At 44.8% G+C, this 27934-nt stretch overlaps 1 protein-coding gene and 1 long non-coding RNA gene across 6 annotated transcripts in view; both read left to right on the top strand.

Moving 5' to 3' along the window:
• slc4a4a (solute carrier family 4 member 4a) overlaps positions 1 to 27934 on the top strand; it is a 205906-nt gene that overhangs the window by 98561 nt on the left and 79411 nt on the right. For 3 of the 5 annotated variants that reach the window (XM_045706588.1, XM_045706590.1, XM_045706589.1), the window contains exons 6-9: positions 971 to 1131; positions 7822 to 7974; positions 11603 to 11698; positions 13623 to 13699. In XM_045706588.1, the coding sequence (XP_045562544.1) occupies positions 971 to 1131; positions 7822 to 7974; positions 11603 to 11698; positions 13623 to 13699 (487 nt within the window). The remainder of the gene's footprint in view (positions 1 to 970; positions 1132 to 7821; positions 7975 to 11602; positions 11699 to 13622; positions 13700 to 27934) is intronic. The other 2 variants (XM_045706592.1, XM_045706591.1) reach the window with 1 other exon arrangement.
• LOC123730360 (uncharacterized) lies at positions 7984 to 9544 on the top strand. Its single transcript, XR_006761719.1, has 2 exons — positions 7984 to 8402; positions 8501 to 9544. It is a non-coding gene; the product is annotated as an uncharacterized lncRNA (long non-coding RNA).

Genomic DNA, 27934 nt, shown 5'->3' with positions numbered 1-27934 from the left:
CCAGCCCAGGTGCAATTTAGATTTTGGCCACTAGATGCAGTGTATGTGCAAAGTTTTAGACTGATCCAATGACCCATTGCATATCTGTTCAAAATGTTGTATCAAGACTGCCCAAACAAGACTGCTTAATTGGTTTATTAATACATTTTCAAGTTCATAATTGTGCACTCTCCTCAAACAATAGCATGGATTATTTCACTGTAATAGCTACTGTAAATTGGACAGTGCAGTTAGAATAACAAGAATTTAAGCTTTCCGCCCATATCAGATATGTATATGTCCTGGGATCTGTTTTTGTGTCACAGATTTCTTCGTCGCTAGACGATATAGCGAAATCATCGTCGGAGAATGTGGACCAATACGCAGAGGAGTTAGTGCTCATCATCTTAATTTATTAAACGAATGTGAACACGGAGGAAAAACAAGAAAACGAAATAAGACTAGTGACAGTTTTACAGGCATAAATAACGCAGTGCAAAATACAACTACCCACAAAACACAAAGACAAACACACCCTATTATATAGGACTCCCAATCAAAGGCAACTCAACACACCTGCCTTCAATTGGGAGTCCAACCCCAATTAACTATACATAGAAAAACAAACCTAGAACCTATACCAACCACTAACACCCCACTACACCACACACAAAACCCCAAAATACAAAACAAATATACCTCTGCCACGTCCTGACCAAATATAATACAACTAATACCTACATATTGGTCAGGACGTGACATTTTGTTACTTACAACCTCATGCTAATCACATTAGCCTACGTTAGCTCAACCGTCCCACAGGGGGGACACTGATCTGTAGAGGTTAATTAAGATGCCTTTAATAACCCGGGCCCTGTTTAGCTTGTAATATTGCTCTTCTGACATCTTGCACTGTTACATGCTTTGTATATGAAGATGGTATAAAATAACAAGGTATATGAATGGGGAAACCCTGTCATGCCCCCCCCAGGTGGATCAAGTTTGAGGAGAAGGTGGAGAAGGGAGGAGAGCGTTGGAGTAAACCCCACGTGGCCACACTGTCGCTCCACAGCCTGATGGAGCTGCGGACCTGCATCGAGAAAGGAACCATCATGCTGGAACTGGAGGCCTCCACACTGCCACAGGTTGTTGGTAAGAAAACAACTGTACTACATTATCATTGACCATATTATCACTGACCAGACCTTTACTACATTATGACTGACCATATTATCACTGACCAGACCTTTACTACATTATGACTGACCATATTATCACTGACCCGACCTTTACTACATTATGACTAACCATATTATCACTGACCCGACCTTTACTACATTATGACTAACCATATTATCACTGACCCGACCTTTACTACATTATGACTAACCATATTATCACTGACCCGACCTTTACTACATTATGACTTGTACTCCAGCCCAGTTCTGGTCCATATACAGTTTAATGACTTACTGCAGCCCAGTTCTGGTCCGTATACAGTTTAATGACTTACTCCAGCCCAGTTCTGGTCCATATACAGTTTAATGACTTACTCCAGCCCAGTTATAGTCCATATACACTATACAATAATAATATATGCCATTTAACAGATACTTTTATCCAAAGTGACTTACAGTCATGCATGCATATGTTGCTTACATTTGGGTATTCCCAGGAATTGAACACACTATCCTGGCATTGCAAGAGCCATGCTCTACCAACTGTGCTACAGAGGACCACAGATATGGACTTACAATTTGACTGTCCATGTGGCTTACAGAACACTGAAAGGAGGTATACTTGAAAGTGGTGAGCAATTATATCTTAGGTTGATAGTTGCTCAATTGGTTTCAATAGCCATGTCTGTTCTATAAATTATATGCCCACTGGGCCTGTTCTTTGTGATATATCTAGCTCAGTTTAGTGATGTTCTTTCAGCTTGGCCACTATAGCAGAGCAGGTTCACCGCTGAGTGCTTCTGTTCAGCACAGCAAAGAGCTTCCCCCACTTCCCTGAATAACCCTAACCCTGAGGCCACAAGCACAGGGTCAGTGGGGGTTGAGGGATGGAGGGATGGAGGGGGGGTGGAGGGGGGATGGAGGGAGGGAGGGAGAGGGTGGAGGGAGGGAGGGGGTGGAGGGATGGAGGGAGGGGGTGGAGGGATGGAGGGAGAGGGTGGAGGGATGGAGGGAGGGGGTGGAGGGATGGAGGGAGGGGATGGAGGGAGAGGGTGGAGGGAGGGAGGGGGTGGAGGGATGGAGGGAGGGGGTGGAGGGATGGAGGGAGGGGGTGGAGGAGGGGTGGAGGGATGGAGGGAGGGGAGGGAGGGGTGGAGGGATGGAGGGAGAGGGTGGAGGGATGGAGGGGGGATGGGGGGTGGAGGGGGGGGTGTAAGGGGGTGGAGGGATGGAGGGAGGGGGTGGTGGAGGGGGTGGGGGGGAAGGGATGGGGGGGTGTAAGGGGGTGGAGGAATGGAGGGAGGGGGTGGGGGGGATGGAGGGAGGGGTGGAGAGATGGAGAGATGGAGGGAGGGGGGTGGAGGGGGTGGATGGGGGGGAAGGGATTGGGGGGTGGAGGGGGGATGTAAGGGGGTGGAGGGATGGAGGGAGGGGGTGGAGGAATGCCATTTAGAATCTCCTCCTTAATGATGATCCCTTCCTTTCCCTTCACCTCATATCTCTCTTCCCTATGTCTCATCCTTCCCTCCCATCTCATTGGCCCGTTGGCTCTCTGGACGGAGGGGAGGAGGAGGGAATGAGAGGAGATGGAGAGGAAGATGTATCACTTTAATTGATTTATGTGCAGTAATGCTGTGTGCTGGGCTGTGTGAGGGGATCCCTGCTAGGAGGCCAGCTATCTGAAGGACTGGCCATTACAGCCAGTAGCAATCAGAAAGAGCCTGGGGCCGCTAACCTTGTTCAGGATTCTGACCCACTTTTTTTTTTAAATACCTTAGACTGAGCTGTGAGGAGATGCCGTGGCAAGACACTCTCATGTAGCACCAGGGACTAAAAACTGGCCTTCCATTTCGTTCTTAAGATAGGACAAGGCATTTCTAATCTACCAAATCAAATCAAACCAGGGACTTGGAACAGGCCTTTCATTTTGCTCTTAAAACAGGACAAGGCATTTCTAATCTACCAAATCAAATCAAAATGAAACTTTAGTTATCACATGCGCTGAATACAACAGGTGTAGAACTTACTGTGAAATGCTTACTTACAAGCCCTCTACCAACATTGCAGTTTTAAGAAAATAGAGTTAAGAAAATATTTACAAAATAAATTTAAGTAAGAAAAAAAAGAGAAAAAAAAGGAAAACAATAAAATATCAATGTGGAGGCTATATACAGGGTATTACGGTACAGAGTCAATGTGGAGGCTATATACAGGGGGTACCGGTACAGAGTCGATGTGGAGGCTATATACAGGGGGTACCGGTACAGAGTCAATGTGGAGGCTATATACAGGGGGTACCGGTACAGAGTCAATGTGGAGGCTATATACAGGGGGTACCGGTACAGAGTCAATGTGGAGGCTATATACAGGGGGTACCGGTACAGAGTCAATGTGGAGGCTATATACAGGGGGTACCGGTACAGAGTCAATGTGGAGGCTATATACAGGGTATTACGGTACAGAGTCAATGTAGAGGCTATATACAGGGGGTACCGGTACAGAGTCAATGTGGAGGCTATATACAGGGTGTTACGGTACAGAGTCAATGTGGAGACTATATACAGGGTATTACGGTACAGAGTCAATGTGGAGGCTATATACAGGGTATTACGGTACAGAGTCAATGTGGAGGCTATATACAGGGTATTACGGTACAGAGTCAATGTGGAGGCTATATACAGGGTATTACGGTACAGAGTCAATGTGGAGGCTATATACAGGGTATTACGGTACAGAGTCAATGTGGAGGCTATATACAGGGGGTACCGGTACAGAGTCAATGTGGAGACTATATACAGGGTATTACGGTACAGAGTCAATGTGGAGGCTATATACAGGGGGTACCGGTACAGAGTCAATGTGGAGGCTATATACAGGGTATTACGGTACAGAGTCAATGTGGAGGCTATATACAGGGTATTACGGTACAGAGTCAATGTGGAGGCTATATACAGGGTATTACGGTACAGAGTCAATGTGGAGGCTATATACAGGGTATTACGGTACAGAGTCAATGTGGAGGCTATATACAGGGTATTACGGTACAGAGTCAATGTGGAGGCTATATACAGGGGGTACCGGTACAGAGTCAATGTGGAGGCTATATACAGGGTATTACGGTACAGAGTCAATGTGGAGGCTATATACAGGGGGTACCGGTACAGAGTCAATGTGGAGGCTATATACAGGGGGTACCGGTACAGAGTCAATGTGGAGGCTATATACAGGGTATTACGGTACAGAGTCAATGTGGAGGCTATATACAGGGTATTACGGTACAGAGTCAATGTGGAGGCTATATACAGGGGGTACCGGTACAGAGTCAATGTGGAGGCTATATACAGGGGGTACCGGTACAGAGTCAATGTGGAGGCTATATACAGGGGGTACCGGTACAGAGTCAATGTGGAGGCTATATACAGGGGGTACCGGTACAGAGTCAATGTGGAGGCTATATACAGGGGGTACCGGTACAGAGTCAATGTGGAGACTATATACAGGGGGTACCGGTACAGAGTCAATGTGGAGGCTATATACAGGGGGTACCGGTACAGAGTCAATGTGGAGGCTATATACAGGGGGTACCGGTACAGAGTCAATGTGGAGGCTATATACAGGGGGTACCGGTACAGAGTCAATGTGGAGGCTATATACAGGGGGTACCGGTACAGAGTCAATGTGGAGGCTATATACAGGGGGTACCGGTACAGAGTCAATGTGGAGGCTATATACAGGGGGTACCGGTACAGAGTCAATGTGGAGGCTATATACAGGGGGTACCGGTACAGAGTCAATGTGGAGGCTATATACAGGGGGTACCGGTACAGAGTCAATGTGGAGGCTATATACAGGGGGTACCGGTACAGAGTCAATGTGGAGGCTATATACAGGGGGTACCGGTACAGAGTCAATGTGGAGGCTATATACAGGGGGTACCGGTACAGAGTCAATGTGGAGGCTATATACAGGGGGTACCGGTACAGAGTCAATGTTGAGGCTATATACAGGGTGTTACGGTACAGAGTCAATGTGGAGGCTATATACAGGGTGTTACGGTACAGAGTCAATGTGGAGGCTATATACAGGGTATTACGGTACAGAGTCAATGTGGAGGCTATATACAGGGGGTACCGGTACCGAGTCAATGTGGAGGCTATATACAGGGGGTACCGGTACAGAGTCAATGTGGAGGCTATATACAGGGGGTACCGGTACCGAGTCAATGTGGAGGCTACATACAGGGGGTACCGGTACAGAGTCAATGTGGAGGCTATATACAGGGGGTACCGGTACAGAGTCAATGTGGAGGATATATACAGGGGGTACCGGTACGGAGTCAATGTGGAGGCTACATACAGGGGGTACCGGTACAGAGTCAATGTGGAGGCTATATACAGGGGGTACCGGTACAGAGTCAATGTGGAGGATATATACAGGGGGTACCGGTACGGAGTCAATGTGGAGGGGTACAGGTTAGTAATGAGGCTATATACAGGGGGTACCGGTACCGAGTCAATGTGTGGGGGTACAGGTTAGTAATGAGGCTATATACAGGGGGTACCGGTACCGAGTCAATGTGTGGGGGTACAGGTTAGTAATGAGGCTATATACAGGGGGTGCCGGTACTGAGTCAATGTGTGGGGGTACCGGTGAGTCGAGGTAATTTGCATATGTAGGTAGGGGTAAAGTGACTATTCACAGATAATAAAGAGTGAGTGGGGGGGTGTGTCAATGTAAATAGTCCAGGTGGCCATTTGATGAATTGTTCAACGATCTTATGGCTTGGGGGTAGAAGCTGTTGGGGGTAGAAGCTGTTGGGGGTAGAAGCTGTTTGGGGTAGAAGCTGTCGGGGGTAGAAGCTGTCGGGGGTAGAAGCTGTCGGGGGTAGAAGCTGTTAAGGAACATGAAGGTAACACCATCAGGTCTTATTGAATATAACACCCTCAATGTGATGGATGGTGGTAACACCATCAGGTCTTATTGAATATAATACCCTCGATGTGATGGATGGTGGTAACACCATCAGGTCTTATTGAATATAATACTCTCAATGTGATGGATGGTGGTACACCAACAGGTCTTGATGTGGTTAACCCTAACCCTCAATGTGATGGATGGTGGTACACCAACAGGTCTTGATGTGGTTAACCCTAACCCTCAATGTGATGGATGGTGGTACACCAACAGGTCTTATTGAATATAATACCCTCGATGTGATGGATGGTGGTACACCAACAGGTCTTGATGTGGTTAACCCTAACCCTCAATGTGATGGATGGTGGTACACCATCAGGTCTTGATGTGGTTAACCCTAACCCTCAATGTGATGGATGGTGGTACACCAACAGGTCTTGATGTGGTTAACCCTAACCCTCGATGTGATGGATGGTTGTCCGTCCTTTCTGACTGTTGTTATGTTTGTTTCCAGTCTGTTGGACAAACAGTCGAACTAGATGTCTTTCTCGCTCTGATAGTGAACCGTTTTGGACAACATACTGGTAGTGCCTTGGCATAGTTTTAAAGCTGCTTTACAGTTACTCTAACTATATACATCACATTTCAATCAAATTCATTTTTACAGTGGCCTGTGTCACAGTGATGTCACGAACATTGTATTGTCGTCGACATTGTCGTTGATGTTACGAAGTATAAATACAAAACATGACATCAGCAGCCAGGTTGTACTAATAGCATACCTGCTCTCTTTTAACACCAATAAATACAGTAACAGTTTACCTGTTATAGAGAGCAGTAGTAGTAACAGTTTACCTGTTATAGAGAGCAGTAGCAGTAACAGTTTACCTGTTATAGAGAGCAGTAGCAGTAACAGTTTACCTGTTATAGAGAGCAGTAGCAGTAACAGTTTACCTGTTATAGAGAGCAGTAGTAGTAACAGTTTACCTGTTATAGAGAGCAGTAGCAGTAACAGTTTACCTGTTATAGAGAGCAGTAGCAGTAACAGTTTACCTGTTATAGAGAGCAGTAGTAGTAACAGTTTACCTGTTATAGAGAGCAGTAGCAGTAACAGTTTACCTGTTATAGAGAGCAGTAGCAGTAACAGTTTACCTGTTATAGAGAGCAGTAACAGTTTACCTGTTATAGAGAGCAGTAACAGTTTACCTGTTATAGAGAGCAGTAGTAGTAACAGTTTACCTGTTATAGAGAGCAGTAGCAGTAACAGTTTACCTGTTATAGAGAGCAGTAGCAGTAACAGTTTACCTGTTATAGAGAGCAGTAACAGTTTACCTGTTATAGAGAGCAGTAGTAGTAACAGTTTACCTGTTATAGAGAGCAGTAGCAGTAACAGTTTACCTGTTATAGAGAGCAGTAGCAGTAACAGTTTACCTGTTATAGATAGGATATGTCAACGTAGCAAGCCAGACAACTAAAAGTAACTTTCTAAACAGTGTTATCGTTCTTTGCTAGCTTGTAGTGATTTCTTCCTCTGCTCCTCCATCCCTCCATCTCTCTCTGTCTCCATCTTCCTCTGCTCCTCCATCCCTCCATCTCTCTCTGTCTCCATCTTCCTCTGCTCCTCCATCCCTCCATATTGCTCTGCTCCTCCATCCCTCCATCTTCCTCTGCTCCTCCATCTTCCTCTGCTCCTCCATCCCTCCATATTGCTCTGCTCCTCCATCCCTCCATCTCGCTCTGTCTCTAACAGAGTTGATCACAAACAGCCAGATAGAGAGCGGTCTGCTGAAGGCGGAGCTAAAGGACAAGGTGACATACACGTTGCTACGGAAACATCGCCACCAGACGAAGAAGTCCAACCTGCGCTCGCTAGCTGACATCGGCAAGACGGTCTCCAGTGCAAGTAGGCGCTTTACCAACCTGGATAATGCTATTACAGGTGCCAGTTTGGTGCAGTGTCTTTACCAACCTGGATAACGCTATTACAGGTGCCAGTTTGGTGCAGTGTCTTTACCAACCTGGATAATGCTATTACAGGTGCCAGTTTGGTGCAGTGTCTTTACCAACCTGGATAACGCTATTACAGGTGCCAGTTTGGTGCAGTGTCTTTACCAACCGGGATAATGCTAATACAGGTGCCAGTTTGGTGCAGTGTCTTTACCAACCTGGATAATGCTATTACAGGTGCCAGTTTGGTGCAGTGTCTTTACCAACCTGGATAATGCTAATACAGGTGCCAGTTTGGTGCAGTGTCTTTACCAACCTGGATAATGCTAATACAGGTGCCAGTTTGGTGCAGTGTCTTTACCAACCTGGATAATGCTAATACAGGTGCCAGTTTGGTGCAGTGTCTTTACCAACCTGGATAATGCTAATACAGGTGCCAGTTTGGTGCAGTGTCTTTACCAACCTGGATAATGCTAATACAGGTGTCACCTTTAATCTGCCATGTTTTTTATAATTTCCCCATCAATGTTTGTTAGGCATCAATATTTTGGAAAATATCTTGTTTTTGGTGTTTGTGTTCTCAACGCAGGTTTCTTATATTTCTTGAGGTGAAAAGTTTGGTGGACAGGCAGACAGTGTAAAGTTCTATCATTGAACCTTTACTGCCCCCCCATCAGCACACATCACCTTTAAGAAAACAGTTCAGATGCCCCAATCAGCACACATCACCTTTAAGAAAACAGTTGAGATGCCCCCATCAGCACACATCACCTTTAAGAAAACAGTTGAGATTCCTAGACAGAGGGGTCCACCCATCCATGGCATTAGGAAACATTCCACATGTTAATTAGATGTGAAAACATGTGATTTGTTGATTCTGTAGAGTAAATGCTGATAGCTGTTGGACATTTAGGACCAGATTGGTTGATTCTGTAGAGTAAATGCTGATAGCTGTTGAACATGTAGGGCCAGATTTTAAATGTGCCAAGTTTGCATAATATTCACATTTAAGAAATGGAACGAAAAGTCCTAAACCTCAAGTGAACTGTACTGAATATAGTTCCTTATCGAACATGGATGCTCTATTGCAGAACAGTAGAACCAAGTCATTCACATCAGTTTAGATGTAGAAATCATTTAGTTAAGCTGAGGCTGTTCTGCAGTTGAACTTTTCATTTCATCTTTCATTGCTGTAAAATCATAACACTGAATTCATCATCACACACAGATTTTTGTTTGATTATATTAATCAATGATAAATGAAATAAATCTATGGTTGGAACAGATTTCCTGGTATTAACATGGAAGGTTGCCCAGGTAACCTTGGGTCTGTAAATGATCTGTTATTTACTTCCTGCTCTGACATTTCTAACAATGACTGGTTAATGGAACATCGAAGTCATCGATCTGTTTTATTGTTGTTGTCGTGGTGAAAAGGATATTTTAATTCATTAGTAGAATTTTTCACATCGATTTGCGTGTATCATCTAGCTTTGGTTTTCAATAAAAGACACTATATAATACCAGATTGGTTTCACAGTAACTTTATGCAGTTACTGCTAACATCACCCCCATGTTCTCCAAAACACAATACAATAGAGGCAGGATACTTGTCCACGTGATTAAGCATTTATATAATGTAGCAAAAATGACTAACTCATTTTCAACCAAATGAGCACTTACTGCCTTTTTGCTTGGTAGGTCAGTATAGTGGTCTAACATAACAGATCCAATGTAACTATAGTGATCTAACATAACAGATCCAGTGTAACTATAGTGATCTAACATAACAGATCCAGTGTAACTATAGTGATCTACTTAACAGATCCAGTGTAACTATAGTGATCTAACATAACAGATCCAATGTAACTATAGTGATCTAACATAACAGATCCAATGTAACTATAGTGATCTAACATAACAGATCCAATGTAACTATAGTGATCTAACATAACAGATCCAATGTAACTATAGTGATCTAACATAACAGATCCAATGTAACTATAGTGATCTAACGTAACAGATCCAATGTAACTATAGTGATCTAACATAACAGATCCAATGTAACTATAGTGATCTAACATAACAGATCCAGTGTAACTATAGTGATCTAACATAACAGATCCAGTGTAACTATAGTGATCTAACATAACAGATCCAATGTAACTATAGTGATCTAACATAACAGATCCAATGTAACTATAGTGATCTAACATAACAGATCCAATGTAACTATAGTGATCTAACATAACAGATCCAATGTAACTATAGTGATCTTTAACAGATCCAATGTAACTATAGTGATCTAACATAACAGATCCAGTGTAACTATAGTGATCTTTAACAGATCCAATGTAACTATAGTGATCTAACATAACAGATCCAATGTAACTATAGTGATCTAACATAACAGATCCAATGTAACTATAGTGATCTAACATAACAGATCCAATGTAACTATAGTGATCTTTAACAGATCCAATGTAACTATAGTGATCTAACATAACAGATCCAATGTAACTATAGTGATCTAACATAACAGATCCAATGTAACTATAGTGATATAACATAACAGATCCAATGTAACTATAGTGATCTTTAACAGATCCAATGTAACTATAGTGATCTAACATAACAGATCCAATGTAACTATAGTGATCTAACATAACAGATCCAATGTAACTATAGTGATCTTTAACAGATCCAATGTAACTATAGTGATCTAACATAACAGATCCAATGTAACTATAGTGATCTAACATAACAGATCCAATGTAACTATAGTGATCTAACATAACAGATCCAATGTAACTATAGTGATCTTTAACAGATCCAATGTAACTATAGTGATCTAACATAACAGATCCAATGTAACTATAGTGATCTAACATAACAGATCCAATGTAACTATAGTGATATAACATAACAGATCCAATGTAACTATAGTGATCTTTAACAGATCCAATGTAACTATAGTGATCTAACATAACAGATCCAATGTAACTATAGTGATCTAACATAACAGATCCAATGTAACTATAGTGATCTTTAACAGATCCAATGTAACTATAGTGATCTAACATAACAGATCCAATGTAACTATAGTGATCTTTAACAGATCCAATGTAACTATAGTGATCTAACATAACAGATCCAATGTAACTATAGTGATCTAACATAACAGATCCAATGTAACTATAGTGATCTAACATAACAGATCCAATGTAACTATAGTGATCTAACATAACAGATCCAATGTAACTATAGTGATCTAACATAACAGATCCAATGTAACCAAGTATGTCCAAGCCGAAACTCTGTTCTTTCCAGATAACCATCTTTCACTCTGCTTCACCAGTTAATCTATCACTTCCTGTTCTATCTGCTTCTCTTTTAACCCTACCCTTACTCATTTGATTCTGTCTGTCTAACTTACACTGTATAATTCCACTGCTTCTGTCTGTCTAACTAACACTTGCCCTTGATTAATCCACTATTTTTCTCCCTCCTTCTATCTTTCCTTTTTTCCATTCCTTCTGCTCCCTTTGCTTCTGTCTTCCGTGGGTTGGGTTCTGCCATTTAAGCCCGTAGTCCGCTTGAAAACTCAGTGCCTTGTCTAACAGTCCGTGCCTCAATGGAGGAGCTGCAGACCGAACGAAGCCCCAGCATGGACTGGCTTAGTAAGTCATGCTACTGTATTGTAGATCTCCAGCATCATAGACTGGCCAAGTATGTTCTCATTCGAATTCTGGAGCTACTGTTGGTCCATAGAGCCAAACAACTAGCTGTCCCCATTCCCCCACTGTATCCTAGCCCCACTGTATCCTAGCCCCACTGTATCCTAGCCCCACTGTATCCTAGCCCCACTGTATCCTAGCCCCACTGTATCCCTAGCCCCACTGTATCCTAGCCCCACTGTATCCTAGCCCCACTGTATCCTCTGTATCCTAGCCCCACTGTATCCTAGCCCACTGTATCCTAGCCTCACTGTATCCTAGCCCCACTGTATCCTCTGTATCCTAGCCCCTCTGTATCCTAGCCCCACTGTATCCTCTGTATCCTAGCCCCTCTGTATCCTAGCCCCACTGTATCCTAATCCTAGCCCCACTGTATCCTAGCCCCACTGTATCCTCTGTATCCTAGCCCCACTGTATCCTAGCCCCACTGTATCCTCTGTATCCTAGCCCCTCTGTATCCTAGCCCCACTGTATCCTAATCCTAGCCCCACTGTATCCTAGCCCCACTGTATCCTAGCCCCTCTGTATCCTAGCCCCACTGTATCCTAGCCCCACTGTATCCTAGCCCCACTGTATCCTAGCCCCACTGTATCCTAGCCCCACTGTATCCTAGCCCCACTGTATCCTCTGTATCCTAGCCTCACTGTATCCTAGCCCCACTGTATCCTAGCCTCACTGTATCCTAGCCCCACTGTATCCTCTGTATCCTAGCCCCTCTGTATCCTAGTCCCACTGTATCCTCTGTATCCTAGCCCCTCTGTATCCTAGCCCCACTGTATCCTAGCCCCACTGTATCCTCTGTATCCTAGCCCCACTGTATCCTCTGTATCCTAGCCCCTCTGTATCCTAGCCCCACTGTATCCTAATCCTAGCCCCACTGTATCCTAGCCCCACTGTATCCTAGCCCCTCTGTATCCTAGCCCCACTGTATCCTCTGTATCCTAGCCCCACTGTATCCTAGCCCCACTGTATCCTAGCCCCTCTGTATCCTAGCCCCACTGTATCCTCTGTATCCTAGCCCCACTGTATCCTAGCCCCACTGTATCCTAATCCTAGCCCCACTGTATCCTAGCCCCACTGTATCCTAGCCCCACTGTATCCTAGCCCCACTGTATCCTCTGTATCCTAGCCTCACTGTATCCTAGCCCCACTGTATCCTAATCCTAGCCCCACTGTATCCTAGCCCCACTGTATCCTAGCCCCACTGTATCCTAGCCCCACTGTATCCTAGCCCCACTGTATCCTAGCCCCTCTGTATCCTAGCCCCACTGTATCCTCTGTATCCTAGCCTCACTGTATCCTAGCCCCACTGTATCCTAATCCTAGCCCCACTGTATCCTAGCCCCACTGTATCCTAGCCCCACTGTATCCTATCACACAGAAGTTATTTTCTTTCATGAGGAATCTGCCTCGTTAGGCCAAAACAGTGCCGCTTATCTGTCCTCCATGATAGATCTTAGATGACTGGAATTCAATTCTGACCGTTGTCATCCAAATTTAGTCCATTCTACCCAGTCCACACTTCAGTCTACTAAATCCACACAGATTAACACCAAGTCTGAATGTTATTCACACCTTTCTTTTTGAGAAGGTATTTTTCCCCAGTGACAACATAGAAAAGGCCATTTTCCTCTGGGTGCATCAAACTGATTGTCCCCCTCTATCTATCCAGAGGAATAAGGTAACAAACTGTTGAATCACTACAGTGGCATCAGATTTATGTTCACAGATGTATTGCCTTCAGCAGTATCTCCACCCTGCAATTTGAAGTGTAGGCTGGTACACTGTGTGTTCTGCTGTCTCCATTCAGTCCAGTCTTTAACAGCAGAGTAGGTTGTTAACCTTCAAGGCTGTTGTTCACTCATAGGCAGTCCAGCCACCACACATCGGAACCTGGCCTCAAGCAGCATGAACGACATCTCCGACAAACCAGAGAAAGACCAGGTGAGTTTCTATTGGTTGACCTCTCCGTTCAAAGTCCCAAACAAGTGTCAGTAACTGTATTCTTTAGAAAATGTTAGCTGTTTAAACTTCAATAGTTACTGGACCTAGTTGCCTAGGGAGAAACCATAAAAAAAAAAAAATGTTAGTAGCTAGGTTTCCATCCAATTGGCAACATATTTTCATGTGAATATTCAAAAATCTGCATAAAGAAAACATTTTCAACTCTACCGATGGTTATTTCACAAAACCGACTGTGTTAAATAGCAACTGTGCCCACCCTGGTCTTGGCACGTGCACTCTAGCCAACAGCTCGCAGATAGTGCAGGTAGGCTAGCCTACATGATGGGATTATTATGGATAAGAGCGATAATATTTGTATTTGTCCCTCCATGTCGAATAATCAAATTGTCTGTGTAAATTTCTGAAATTGTACCAACATTTCCTGTTTTCATCAGCCTGTTTGTGGATTTTTTTTATACCTAAATGAATTCATCCGTATAAAATGGTTGGATAGAAACCTGGTTATTGATATGAAATAGATATTTAATAATCTGTGGTTTAGTGTGTCACTGAAGCATAGTGACATAATGTTAGTACAATTTCTGTCCTGCAGATCCCTGTCTGCCTGCTCTATGCACTGTGGTCTGGGTTATCTGACCAGCCATTGGAACTTTTCCACTGGCTCACTGTAGCTACAGTACAGGAATGCTAACAGTATGAGGGTTAGCTACAGTATAGGAAGGCTAACAGCATTAGTTACAGTCCAGGAAGGCTAACAGCATTAGTTACAGTCCAGGAAGGCTAACAGGGTTAACTACAGTCCATGAACGCTAACAGGGTTAGCGTCAGTCCAGGAAGGCTAACATGGTTAGCTACAGTATAGAAAAGCTAACAGCGTTACATTTACATTTAAGTCATTTAGCAGACGCTCTTATCCAGAGCGACTTACAGTACAGGAATGCTAACAGTGTGAGGGTTAGCTACAGTCCAGGAAGGCTAACATGGTTAGCTACAGTCCTGGAAGGCTAAGAGTATGAGGGTTAACTACAGTATAGGAAGGCTAACAGCATTAGTTACAGTCCAGGAAGGCTAACGGGGTTAGCTACAGTCCATGAAGGCTAACAGGGTTAGCTACAGTCCTGGAAGGCTAACGGGGTTAGCTACAGTCCATGAAGGCTAACAGGGTTAGCTACAGTCCTGGAAGGCTAACATGGTTAGCTACAGTTCAGGAAGGCAAACATGGTTAGCTACAGTCCTGGAAGGCTAACATGGTTAGCTACAGTCCAGGAAGGCTAACATGGTTAGCTACAGTATAGGAAGGCTAACAGCTTTAGTTACAGTCCAGGAAGGCTAACAGGGTTAGCTACAGTCCAGGAAGGCTAACATGTTTAGCTACAGTATAGAAAAGCTAACAGCGTTACATTTACATTTAAGTCATTTAGCAGACGCTCTTATCCAGAGCGACTTACAGTAGTGAATGCATACATTACATGCATTTTTCTGTTGTTGTACTGGCCCCCCATGGGAATCGAACCCACAACCCTGGCGTTGCACACACCATGCTGGCGTTGCAAACACCATGCTCTACCAACTGAACCACAGGGAAGACCTGTGGGGGGTTAGCTATAGTCCAGGAAGGCTAACAGGGGAAACCACTATGTGCTTGCCTTATGGTTGATTATGATTGTCCAAAGTACATCGACCAAGGTGCATGGCCCTCCTCCAACCCTGACCCACCAAGGTGCATGGCCCTCCTCCCTAACCCACCAAGGTGCATGGCCCTCCTCCCTAACCCACCAAGGTGCATGGTCCTCCTCCCTAACCCACCAAGGTGCATGGCCCTCCTCCCTAACCCACCAAGGTGCATGGCCCTCCTCCCTAACCCACCAAGGTGCATGGCCCTCCTCCCCTAACCCACCAAGGTGCATGGCCCTCCAACCCTAACCCACCAAGGTGCATGGCCCTCCTCCCTAACCCACCAAGGTGCATGGCCCTCCTCCCTAACCCACCAAGGTGCATGGCCCTCCTCCCTAACCCACCAAGTTGCATGGCCCTCCTCCCTAACCCACCAAGGTGCATGGCCCTCCTACCCTAACCCACCAAGGTGCATGGCCCTCCTCCAACCCTAACCCACCAAGGTGCATGGCCCTCCTCCAACCCTAACCCACCAAGGTGCATGGCCCTCCTCCAACCCTAACCCACCAAGGTGCATGGCCCTCCTCCCTAACCCACCAAGGTGCATGGCCCTCCTCCCTAACCCACCAAGGTGCATGGCCCTCCTCCCTAACCCACCAAGGTGCATGGCCCTCCTCCCTAACCCACCAAGGTGCATGGCCCTCCTCCAACCCTAACCCACCAAGGTGCATGGCCCTCCTCCCTAACCCACCAAGGTGCATGGCCCTCCTCCCTAACCCACCAAGGTGCATGGCCCTCCTCCCTAACCCACCAAGGTGCATGGCCCTCCTCCCTAACCCACCAAGGTGCATGGCCCTCCTCCCTAACCCACCAAGGTGCATGGCCCTCCTCCCTAACCCACCAAGGTGCATGGCCCTCCTCCCTAACCCACCAAGGTGCATGGCCCTCCTCAACCCTAACCCATCAAGGTGCATGGCCCTCCTCCCTAACCCACCAAGGTGCATGGCCCTCCTCCCTAACCCACCAAGGTGCATGGCCCTCCTCCCTAAACCACCAAGGTGCATGGCCCTCCTCCCTAAACCACCAAGGTGCATGGCCCTCCTCCCTAACCCACCAAGGTGCATGGCCCTCCTCCCTAACCCACCAAGGTGCATGGCCCTCCTCCCCTAACCCACCAAGGTGCATGGCCCTCCTCAACCCTAAACCACCAAGGTGCATGGTCCTCCTCCCTAACCCACCAAGGTGCATGGCCCTCCTCCCTAACCCACCAAGGTGCATGGCCCTCCTCCCTAACCCACCAAGGTGCATGGCCCTCCTCCCTAACCCACCAAGGTGCATGGCCCTCCTCCCTAACCCACCAAGGTGCATGGCCCTCCTCCCTAACCCACCAAGGTGCATGGCCCTCCTCCAACCCTAACCCATCAAGGTGCATGGCCCTCCTCCCTAACCCACCAAGGTGCATGGCCCTCCTCCCTAACCCACCAAGGTGCATGGCCCTCCTCCAACCCTAACCCACCAAGGTGCATGGCCCTCCTCCCTAACCCACCAAGGTGCATGGCCCTCCTCCCTAACCCACCAAGGTGCATGGCCCTCCTCCAACCCTAACCCACCAAGGTGCATGGCCCTCCTCCCTAACCCACCAAGGTGCATGGCCCTCCTCCCTAACCCACCAAGGTGCATGGCCCTCCTCCCTAACCCACCAAGGTGCATGGCCCTCCTCCCTAACCCACCAAATTAGTTCGGTTGAATCCTTCAGTCTGGTTCAGTCCTGTTCTGTTCAGTTGAATCATTTATTTTTGTTCAGTCTGTCTCAGTTCAGTTGAATCATTTATTGGCTTCAGTTGAATCAGTCTGGTTCAATCCAGTTAAGTTTAGTTGAAGCATTCAGTCTGGTTCAGCCCTAATCAGTTCAGTCATTCATTCTTGCTCACTCCAACTCAGTTCAGTTGAATCATTCAGCCCTAATCAGTTCAGTTGAATAATTTAGTCTGGTTCAATCCAAATTGTTTCAGTTGAATCATTCATTCTGGTGCTGTTACGCATGGTTGAGCAGGTGATCCCAAGTGCAGACTCAGACGAGGAGACAGGGATAAGGTAATTATGGTATTTATTGAACAGTGGGGGAGATGGGGTGCAGGCCAGGGGAAACTCAGGCGGATAGTAGGGAACCAGGAACTGAGGAAAGGGGAGTAGGGGCAGGGTAAACAGGTCCGGAGCAGAATCCAAGGAAGCAGTAGAGCGGGGCTCCAGGACAAGGAAGCAGGACTGACGAGCCGAGTGACTGGAGACAGGGACCAGAGTCAGTACTGACGGAACTCTGGCGGAGAGAAAATCAGCATCAGGCTAGGGAAAAACATGCTCAACAAGATCAATGCAGGAACAAACGGCTTGAAACACAGACTAACTGAGCAGAGGCTACGATCTGACAGCATGGAGGTGGCAGGGCTGAGTATTTGTAGAGGTATTGATTATGGAACAGGTTGCAGCTGGTGGGGATCTGCTCTGCCTCCAGCACACCTGTCTCCACTCACACAATCACATACACCCACACAGAGAGAGAGAGCACTGGGGGAGTGGCAGCAGGTAAGAAGACACAGGATGAGAAGTAGAGTGCTTGGCAGGAGCAGATGTAACAGGTGCTGACCAACTCAGTTCAGTTTAGTCATTCAGTCCAGTTCAATAACTCAGTTCAGTTTAGTCATTCAGTCCAGTTCAATCCAACTCAGTTCAGTTTAGTCATTCAGTCCAGTTCAATCCAACTCAGTTCAGTTTAGTCATTCAGTCCAGTTCAATCCAACTCAGTTAAATTATTATGTTCATTTCAGTCCTAATCAGTTAAGTCGAATCATTCAGTGTAGTTAAGTCTAACTCAGCTCAGTTAAGTATTAACTATTTCCTATCTTATTAGGATCCCCAATTCTCTTCCTGGGGTCCAAACAGGAAACAAAATACAAGAAATAAAATACATAACACTACATATTACAATGCAAAATATAATACAAAATATATAAACATGTGTCTCTTAACAGTCTGTAATTCCGTAAGGTGTACTTTTATCAATTTTTTAAAATCTGGTTGTGTTGCCAGCTTAAGTTACCTGGGGTGGCAGAGAGTTCCATGTAATCCAACTCAATTCCGTTAAATTATTCAGTCAGGTTCAGTCCTGATCAGTTAAGTTGTATCATTCATTTTTGTTCGGTCCAACTCAGTTCAGTTGAGTCATTCAGTCTGGTTCAGTCCTAATCTGTTCAGTTGACTCATTCATTCTGTCTCAGGCCAAATCAGTTCAATCATTCATCTATTTCAGTCCAACTCAGTTCAGTCCTTCCCCCTGACATCAAGGCAAGTTCCTCTAATATTCCACTGGCTTTCTGAGATCTGAGATCATTAAGGAGAAACTGATAAGGACAGTCTTTCTCACGATTCCACTCTCGACTTTAGTCACTTGTAAAGTGTTCTGTCTTCTCAGTGTGGAGCAGGAGGGGACTTTACTCTTCATGTCTCAACCAGAATGCTCAGGAAGTGATATAAGTGTAGAGGTTATGTCAGTGTAGTGTGTTCTACGTTCTGTCAGTGTAGAGTGTTCTACGTTCTGTCAGTGTAGAGTGTTCTACGTTCTGTCAGTGTAGAGTTTTCTACGTTCTGTCAGTGTAGAGTGTTCTACGTTCTGTCAGTGTAGAGGTTCTATGTTCTGTCAGTGCAGAGTGTTCTACGTTCCGTCAGCTTAGTGTGATCTACGTTCTGTCAGTGTAGTGGTTCTATGTTCTGTCAGTGTAGTGTGTTCTACGTTCTGTCAGTGTAGAGGTTCTATGTTCAATAAGTGTAGTGTGTTCCATATTCTGTCAGTGTAGATTGTTCTATGTTCTGTCAGTGTAGGTGTTCTATGTTCTGTCAGTGTAGGTGTTCTATGTTCTGTCAGTGTAGTGGTTCTATGTTCTGTCAGTGTAGGTGTTCTATGTTCTGTCAGTGTAGAGGTTCTATGTTCTGTCAGTGTACTGGGTTGTATGTTCTGTCTGTGTAGAGGTTCTATGTTCTGTCTGTGTAGAGGTTCTATGTTCTGTCTGTGTAGAGGTTCTATGTTCTGTCTGTGTAGAGGTTCTGTGTTCTGTCTGTGTACTGGGTTGTATGTTCTGTCTGTGTAGAGGTTCTATGGTCTGTCTGTGTAGAGGTTATGTGTTCTGTCAGTGTAGACGTTCTATGTCCTGTCAGTGTAATGTGTTATATGTTCTGTAGGTGAGTGTGTTCTGTCAGTTTACAGGTTCTATGTTCTGTCAGTTTACAGGTTCTATATTCTGTCATTGAGTGTGTTCTATGTTCTGTCAGTGTAGTGTGTTCTATGTTCTGTCAGTGTAGTGTGTTCAATGTTCTGTCAGTGTACAGTGTTCTATGTTCTGTCAGTGTAGAGTGTTCTATGTCAGTGTAGAGTGTTCTATGTCAGTGTAGAGTGTTCTATGTCAGTGTAGAGTGTTCTATGTCAGTGTAGTGTGTTCTATGCTCTTGTTAGTTTAGTGTGTTCCATGTTCTGTCAGTATAGAGCTTATATGTTCTGTCAGTGTAGTCTGTTCTATATTCTGGTTGTGTTGTCTATGTTCTGTCAGTGTAGAGGTTCTATGTTCTGTCAGTGAGTGTGTTCTATGTTCTGTCAGTGTACTGTGTTTTATGTTCTGCCAGTGCAGTGTTTTCTATGTTATTTCAGTGTAGAAGTTCTATGTTCTGTCAGTGCAGTGTGTTCTATGTTCTGTCATTGTAGTGTGTTCTATGTTCTGTCAGTGAGTATGTTCTATGTTCTGTCAATGTAGTTTGTTCAATCTGCTGTCAGTGTTGAGGATTTATGTTCTGTCCGTGTGGTGTGTTCTATGTTCTGTCAGTTTAGTGTGTTCTATGTTCTGTCAGTGAGTATGTTCTATGTTCTGTCAGTGAGTATGTTCTATTATCTGTCAGTGAGTGTGTTCTATGTTCTGTCAGTGTAGTGTGTTCTATGTTCTGTCAGTGTACTGTGTTCTATGTTCTGTCAGTGTAGTGTGTTCTATGTTCTGTCAGTTTCGCGTATTCTATGTTCTGTCAGTAATGTGTGTTCTATGTTCTGTCAGTGTAGTGTGTTCTATGTTCTGTCAGTGTCGCGTATTCTATGTTCTGTCAGTGATGTGTGTTCTATGTTCTGTCAGTGTAGTGTGTTCTGTCAGTGTAGTGTGTTCTATGTTCTGTCAGTGTAGTGTGTTCTATGTTCTGTCAGTGTAGCGTATTCTATGTTCTGTCAGTAATGTGTGTTCTATGTTCTGTCAGTAATGTGTGTTCTATGTTCTGTCAGTAATGTGTGTTCTATGTTCTGTCAGTGTAGTGTGTTCTATGTTCTGTCAGTGTAGTGTGTTCTATGTTCTGTCAGTGTAGTGTGTTCTATGTTCTGTCAGTGTAGTGTGTTCTATGTTCTGTCAGTGTAGCGTATTCTATGTTCTGTCAGTAATGTGTGTTCTATGTTCTGTCAGTAATGTGTGTTCTATGTTCTGTCAGTAATGTGTGTTCTATGTTCTGTCAGTGTAGTGTGTTCTATGTTCTGTCAGTGTAGTGTGTTCTATGTTCTGTCAGTGTAGTGTGTTATATGTTCTGTCAGTGTAGAGCTTATTTGTTCTGTCAGCACAGTGAGTTCTATGTTCTCTCAGTGTAGTCTGTTCTATATTCTGGTAGTGTTGTGTTGTCTTTGTTCTGTCAGAGTAGAGGTTCTATGTTCTGTCAGTGAGTTTGTTCTATGTTCTGTCAGTGAGTGTGTTCTATGTTCTGTCAGTGTAGAGGTTCTATGTTCTGTCAGTGAGTGTGTTCTATGTTCTGTCAGTGTACTGTGTTCTATGTTCTGTCAGTGTAGTGTATTCTATGTCAGTGTAGCGTGTTCTATGTCTGTGTAGCGTGTTCTATGTCTGTGGAGTGTGTTCTATGTCAGTGTAGTGTGTTCTATGCTCTTGTTATTTTAGTGTGTTCCATGTTCTGTCAATGTGGAGCTTATTTGTCAGCACAGTGAGTTATGTTCTTTCTGTGTAGTCTGTTCTATATTCTGGTAGTCTTGTGTTGTCTTTGTTCTGTCAGTGAGTGTGTTCTACGTTCTGTCAGTGTAGAAATTATATGATCTGTCAGTGCGGTGTGTTCTATGTTGTGTCAGGGTAGTTTGTTCTATGTGCTGCCAGTTTAGTGTTTTCTATGTTATTTCAGTGTAGAAGTTCTATGTTCTGTCAGAGTAGAGGTTCTATGTTCTGTCAGTGCAGTGTGTTCTATGTTCTGTCAGAGTAGAGGTTCTATGTTCTGTCAATGTAGTTTGTTCAATCTGCTGTCAGTGTTGAGGCTTTATGTTCTGTCCGTGTGGTGTGTTCTATGTTATGTCACGTGTATTGTGTTCTATGTTCTGTCAGTGTATGGGTTATATATTTAGTCATTTTTTTGGTTAAATGTCCTGTCAGTGTAGTGTGTTCTATGTTCTGTCAGTGCAGTGTGTTCTATGTTATTTCAGTGTAGATGTTCTATGTTCTGTCAGTGCAGTGTGTTCTATGTTCTGTCAGAATAGAGGTTCTATGTTCTGTCAGTGTATGGGTTATATATTTAGTCATTTTTTAGGTTAAATGTTCTGTCAGTGATGTGTATTCTCTGTTCTGTCAGTGATGTGTATTTTATGTTCTGCCAGTGTAGTGTGTTCTATGTTCTGTCAGTGTAAAGGTTCTATGTTCTGTCTGTGTAGAGGTTCTATTTTCTGTCAGTACAGCGTGTTCTATGTTCTGTCAGTATAGTGTGTTCTATGTTCTGTCAGTGTAGTGTGTTCTATGTTCTGTAAGTGTGGCGGTTATATATTCTGTCAGTGTAGTGTGTTCTATGTTCTGTCAGTGTAGTGTGTTCAATGTTCTGTCAGTGTAGTGTGTTCTATGTTCTTTCAGTGTAGATGTTCTATGTTCTGTCAGTGTAGCGTATTCTATGTTCTTTCAGTGTAGATGTTCTATGTTCTGTCAGTTTAGAGTGTTTTTTGTTGTTTCAGTGTAGAGCTTCTTTGTTCTGTCAGGGTAGTGTATTTTATGTTCTGCCAGTGTAGTGTGTTCTATGTTCTGTCAGTGTACTGTGTTCTATGTTCTGTCAGTGTACTGTGTTCTATGTTCTGTCAGTGTAGCGTGTTCTATGTTCTGTCAGTGTAGAGGTTATATATCCTGTCAATGCAGTGTAGTGTTGTCACGGCTGTTCAAATGATTCGACCAAAGCGCAGCGTGTTCATAGTTCCACATATTTTATTTACCGTGAAACTAAATGCAATGCACTAAATACTTGAATACACAAAAACAACAATCCGTGACGCAGAGAGAAAACACGCTACTCAAAAATGAATCACCCACAAAAACAGGTGGGTCAAACATCAACTTAAATATGACCTCCAATTAGAGACAACGACGACCAGCTGCCTCTAATTGGAGGTCATGCCAAACAAAACCAACATAGAAATACAAAACTAGAAACTGAACATAGAAATACAAAACAAAGACAAACACCCCCTGTCACGCCCTGACCTACTCTACCATAGAAAATAACAACTTACTATGGTCAGGACGTGACAAGTGTGTTCTATGTTCTGTCAGTTTAGAGTGTTTTTTGTTGTTTCAGTGTAGTGTGTTCTATGTTCTGTCAGTGTAGAGGTTCTATGTTCTGTCAGTGTAGTGTGTTCTATGTTCTGTCAGTTTAGAGTGTTCTTTGTTGTTTCAGTGTAGTGTGTTCTATGTTCTGTCAGTGTAGAGGTTCTATGTTCTGTCAGTGTAGTGTGTTCTATGTTCTGTCAGTTTAGAGTGTTTTTTGTTGTTTCAGTGTAGTGTGTTCTATGTTCTGTCAGTTTAGAGGTTCTATGTTCTGTCAGTGTAGTGTTTTCTTTCAATGTAGAGATTTTATGTTCTGTCATGGCCCACATCTGTCAGCAGGAAGTGGCCTGTACTCCTGGGAATAGGGAATGGGGTTGGTAATCTAACAGTCGTTGCTTTGTGACAGATTGTGATTCAGAGGCAGATTGGTGGGTGGGATGGGAGGGGTCATGTTGGGTATCTCTGCTGCTCCCTGGGGTATGACTCTGTCTGTCTGTCTGTCTGTCTGTCTGTCTGTCTGTCTGTCTGTCTGTCTGTCTGTCTGTCTGTCTGTCTGTCTGTCTGTCTGTCTGTCTGTCTGTCTGTCTGTCTGTCTGTCTGTCTGTCTGTCTCACAGCCCTAGACAAATAGGCAGTCCAGATTTGACTTGGATACTTTTGGTTGTAGTTTATCTCACCCTGTTGACTAACAGCGGCATTACATTGTGGTTGTTCTAATAGGGAGGGTGGATATTACCAGGAGTATATTTGAACCACAGGGAATTTCAAATGTTTTTCTGTGACATGAATTTGGCCAGAGAATGTCTGACCAATATGCACTCTGTCCAATGTGTTCTTTCTGTCCAATGGGTGGACTTCTGTTTCATAGTTGGTTGTCTTTCTGTCCAATGGGTTGACTTCTGTTTCATAGTTGGTTGTCTTTCTGTCCAATGGGTTGACTTCTGTTTCATAGTTGGTTGTCTTTCTGTCCAATGGGTTGACTTCTGTTTCATAGTTGGTTGTTTCAACATAGTTGGTTGTCTGTCCAATGGGTTGACTTCTGTTTCATAGTTGGTTGTCTTTCTGTCCAATGGGTTGACTTCTGTTTCATAGTTGGTTGTCTTTCTGTCCAATGGGTTGACTTCTGTTTCATAGTTGGTTGACTTTGTGACGTCTCCTTCTCCTTGACTACTGTTCACGTCACAGTCTGGTTGATTTTTTTTTTTATCTGAAAACTAAACTGTATTAGACGCACTTAGATTCACTGAATGTCTATTCTGAAAGTCTATTGGGTGAAATATAATGCGCAGACATTCTGACAGGTGTATCTCAGATCATCTGATCTGACTAGATGTTCATGTCTGCTAGACAGTCTGACAGGTGTTCTCTGATCTCAGATCACACTAGTCTCCCTTGCGTTATAGTCAGATGTTTAATTGTATATAACTGACGTAATGTTGCTGGACCCCAGGAAGAGTAGCTGCTGCCTTGGCAGAAACTAATGGGGATCCATAATAAACCCCAGGAAGAGTAGCTGCTGTCTTGGCAGAAACTAATGGGGATCCATAATAAACCCCAAGAAGAGTAGCTGCTGTCTTGGCAGAAACTAATGAGGATCCATAATAAACCCCAGGAAGAGTAGCTGCTGCCTTGGCAGGAACTAATGGGGATCCATAATAAACCCCAGGAAGAGTAGCTGCTGCCTTGGCAGGAACTAATGGGGATCCATAATAAACCCCAGGAAGAGTAGCTGCTGTCTTGACAGGAACTAATGGGGATCCATAATAAACCCCAGGAAGAGTAGCTGCTGTCTTGGCAGAAACTAATGAGGATCCATAATAAACCCCTTGAAGAGTAGCTGCTGCCTTGGCAGGAACTAATGGGGATCCATAATAAACCCCAGGAAGAGTAGCGGCTGCCTTGGCAGGAACTAATGGGGATCCATAATAAACCCCAGGAAGAGTAGCTGCTGCCTTGGCAGGAACTAATGGGGATCCATAATAAACCCCAGGAAGAGTAGCTGCTGCCTTGGCAGGAACTAATGGGGATCCATAATAAACCCCTGCTGCCAGGAACTAATGGGGATCCATAATAAACCCCAGGAAGAGTAGCTGCTGCCTTGGCAGGAACTAATGGGGATCCATAATAAACCCCAGGAAGAGTAGCTGCTGCCTTGGCAGGAACTAATGGGGATCCATAATAAACCCCAGGAAGAGTAGCTGCTGCCTTGGCAGGAACTAATGGGGATCCATAATAAACCCCAGGAAGAGTAGCTGCTGCCTTGGCAGGAACTAATGGGGATCCATAATAAACCCCAGGAACTAATGGGGATCCATAATAAACCCCAGGAAGAGTAGCTGCTGCCTTGGCAGAAACTAATGGGGATCCATAATAAACCCCAGGAAGAGTAGCTGCTGCCTTGGCAGTAACTAATGGGGATCCATAATAAACCCCAGGAACATTAGATGCTGCCTTGGCAGGAACTAATGGGGATCCATAATAAACCCCAGGAAGAGAAGCTGTTGCCTTGGCAGGAACTAATGGGGATCCATAATAAACCCCAGGAAGAGTAGCTGCTGCCTTGGCAGGAACTAATGGGGATCCATAATAAACCCCAGGAAGAGTAGCTGCTGCCTTGGCAGGGAACTAATGGGGATCCATAATAAACCCCAGGAACTAATGGGGATCCATAATAAACCCCAGGAAGAGTAGCTGCTGCCTTGGCAGGAACTAATGGGGATCCATAATAAACCCCAGGAACTAATGGGGATCCATAATAAACCCCAGGAAGATTAGCTGCTGCCTTGGCAGGAACTAATGGGGATCCATAATAAACCCCAGGAAGAGTAGCTGCTGCCTTGGCAGGAACTAATGGGGATCCATAATAAACCCCAGGAAGAGTAGCTGCTGCCTTGGCAGGGAACTAATGGGGATCCATAATAAACCCCGAAGAGCTGCTGGCAGGAACTAATGGGGATCCATAATAAACCCCAGGAAGAGTAGCTGCCGCCTTGGCAGAAACTAATGGGGATCCATAATAAACCCCAGGAAGAGTAGCTGCTGCCTTGGCAGGAACTAATGGGGATCCATAATAAACCCCAGGAAGAGTAGCTGCTGCCTTGGCAGGAACTAATGGGGATCCATTATAAACCCCAGGAAGATTAGCTGCTGCCTTGGCAGGAACCAATGGGGATCCATAATAAACCCCAGGAAGAGTAGCTGCTAGCCTTGGCAGGAACTAATGGGGATCCATAATAAACCCCAGGAAGACTAGCTGCTGCCTTGGCAGGAACTAATGGGGATCCATAATAAAATATGTCATTTTCTATATCTGACCTTTAACTGCCCTGTCCTATAGCTGATCTGTCCACATGTCCTGTCCTATAGCTGATCTGTCCACATGTCCTGTCCTATAGCTGATCTGTCCACATGTCCTGTCCTATAGCTAAGCTGTCCACATGTGCTGACCTATAGCTGATAGTCCTGTCCTATAGCTGATCTGTCCATATGTCCTCTCCTATAGCTGATCTGTCCACATTTGTATTTGCATTTATTAGGGATCCCCATTAGGTCCCAGGAAGAGTAGCTGCTGCCTTGGCAGGAACTAATGGGGATCCATAATGAATACAAATACAAATGTGGACAGATAAGCTATAGGACAGGACATGTGGACAGATCAGCTATAGGACAGGACATATCAGCTATAGGTCAGCACATGTGGACAGCTTAGCTATAGGACAGGACATGTGGACAGATCAGCTATAGGACAGGACATGTGGACAGGTCAGCTATAGGACAGGACATCTGAACAGGTCAGCTATAGGACAGGAAAAGGGGACAGGTCAGCTATTGGACAGGACATGTGGACAGATCAGCTAAAGGACAGGACATGTGGACAGGTCAGCTATAGGACAGGACATGTGGACAGATCAGCTATAGGCCAGGACATGTGGACAGATCAGCTATAGGCCAGGACATGTGGACAGGTCGGCTATAGGACAGGACATGTGGATATGTCAGCTATAGGACAGGACATGTGGACAGATAAATTAGAGGACATATGAAAAGATCAGCTATAGAATAGGACATGTCCCAGGTCAGGTTTAGGTCAGGACATGTGGTCAGTTCAGCTATAGGACATGTGGAAAGGTCAGCTATGGAACATGGCATGTGGACAGGTCAGCTATGGAACATGGCATGTGGACAGGTCAGCTATGGAACATGGCATGTGGACAGGTCAGCTATGGAACATGGCATGTGGTCCCGTGTGGCTCAGTTGTATGAAATATATGCATTCACTACTGTAAGTCGCTCTGGATAAGAGCGTCTGCTAAATGACTAAAATGTAAATGTGGACAGGTCAGCTATAGGACATGTAAAAAGATCAGCTATGGAACAGGACATGTGGACAGGTCAGCTATAGGACAGCTATATGTTTTCTATAGGACAGGGCATGTGGACAGATCAGCTATATGTTATCTATAGGACAGGACATGTGGATAGATCAGCTATGGAACATGGCATGTGGACAGGCCAGCTATAGAGCAGCTATATGTTATCTATAGGACAGGACATGTGGACAGGTCAGCTATAGGACAGGACAAGTGGACAGGTCAGCTATAGGACAGGACATGTGGACAGGTCGGCTATAGGACAGGACATGTGGACAGGTCGCCTATAGGACAGGACATGTGGACAGGTCAGCTATAAGACAGGACATGTGGACAGGTCAGCTATAGGACAGGACATGTGGACAGGTCGGCTATAGGACAGGACATGTGGACAGGTCGGCTATAGGACAGGACATGTGGAGGTCAGCTATAGGACAGGACATGTGGAGGTCAGCTATAGGACAGGACATGTGGTCAGATCAGCTATAGGACAGGACATGTGGAGGTCGGCTATAGGACAGGACATGTGGTCAGATCAGCTATAGGACAGGACATGTGCACAGGTTGGCTATAGGACAGGACATGTGGACAGGTCGGCGATAGGACAGGACATGTGGACAGGTCACCTATAGGACAGGA

Source organism: Salmo salar, chromosome ssa24 (assembly GCF_905237065.1).
Source record: "Salmo salar chromosome ssa24, Ssal_v3.1, whole genome shotgun sequence".
NCBI classification, from domain to species: domain Eukaryota; kingdom Metazoa; phylum Chordata; class Actinopteri; order Salmoniformes; family Salmonidae; genus Salmo; species Salmo salar.
Note: the sequence above shows the minus strand (reverse complement) of the source record. Positions and strands in the feature narration are given on the sequence as shown.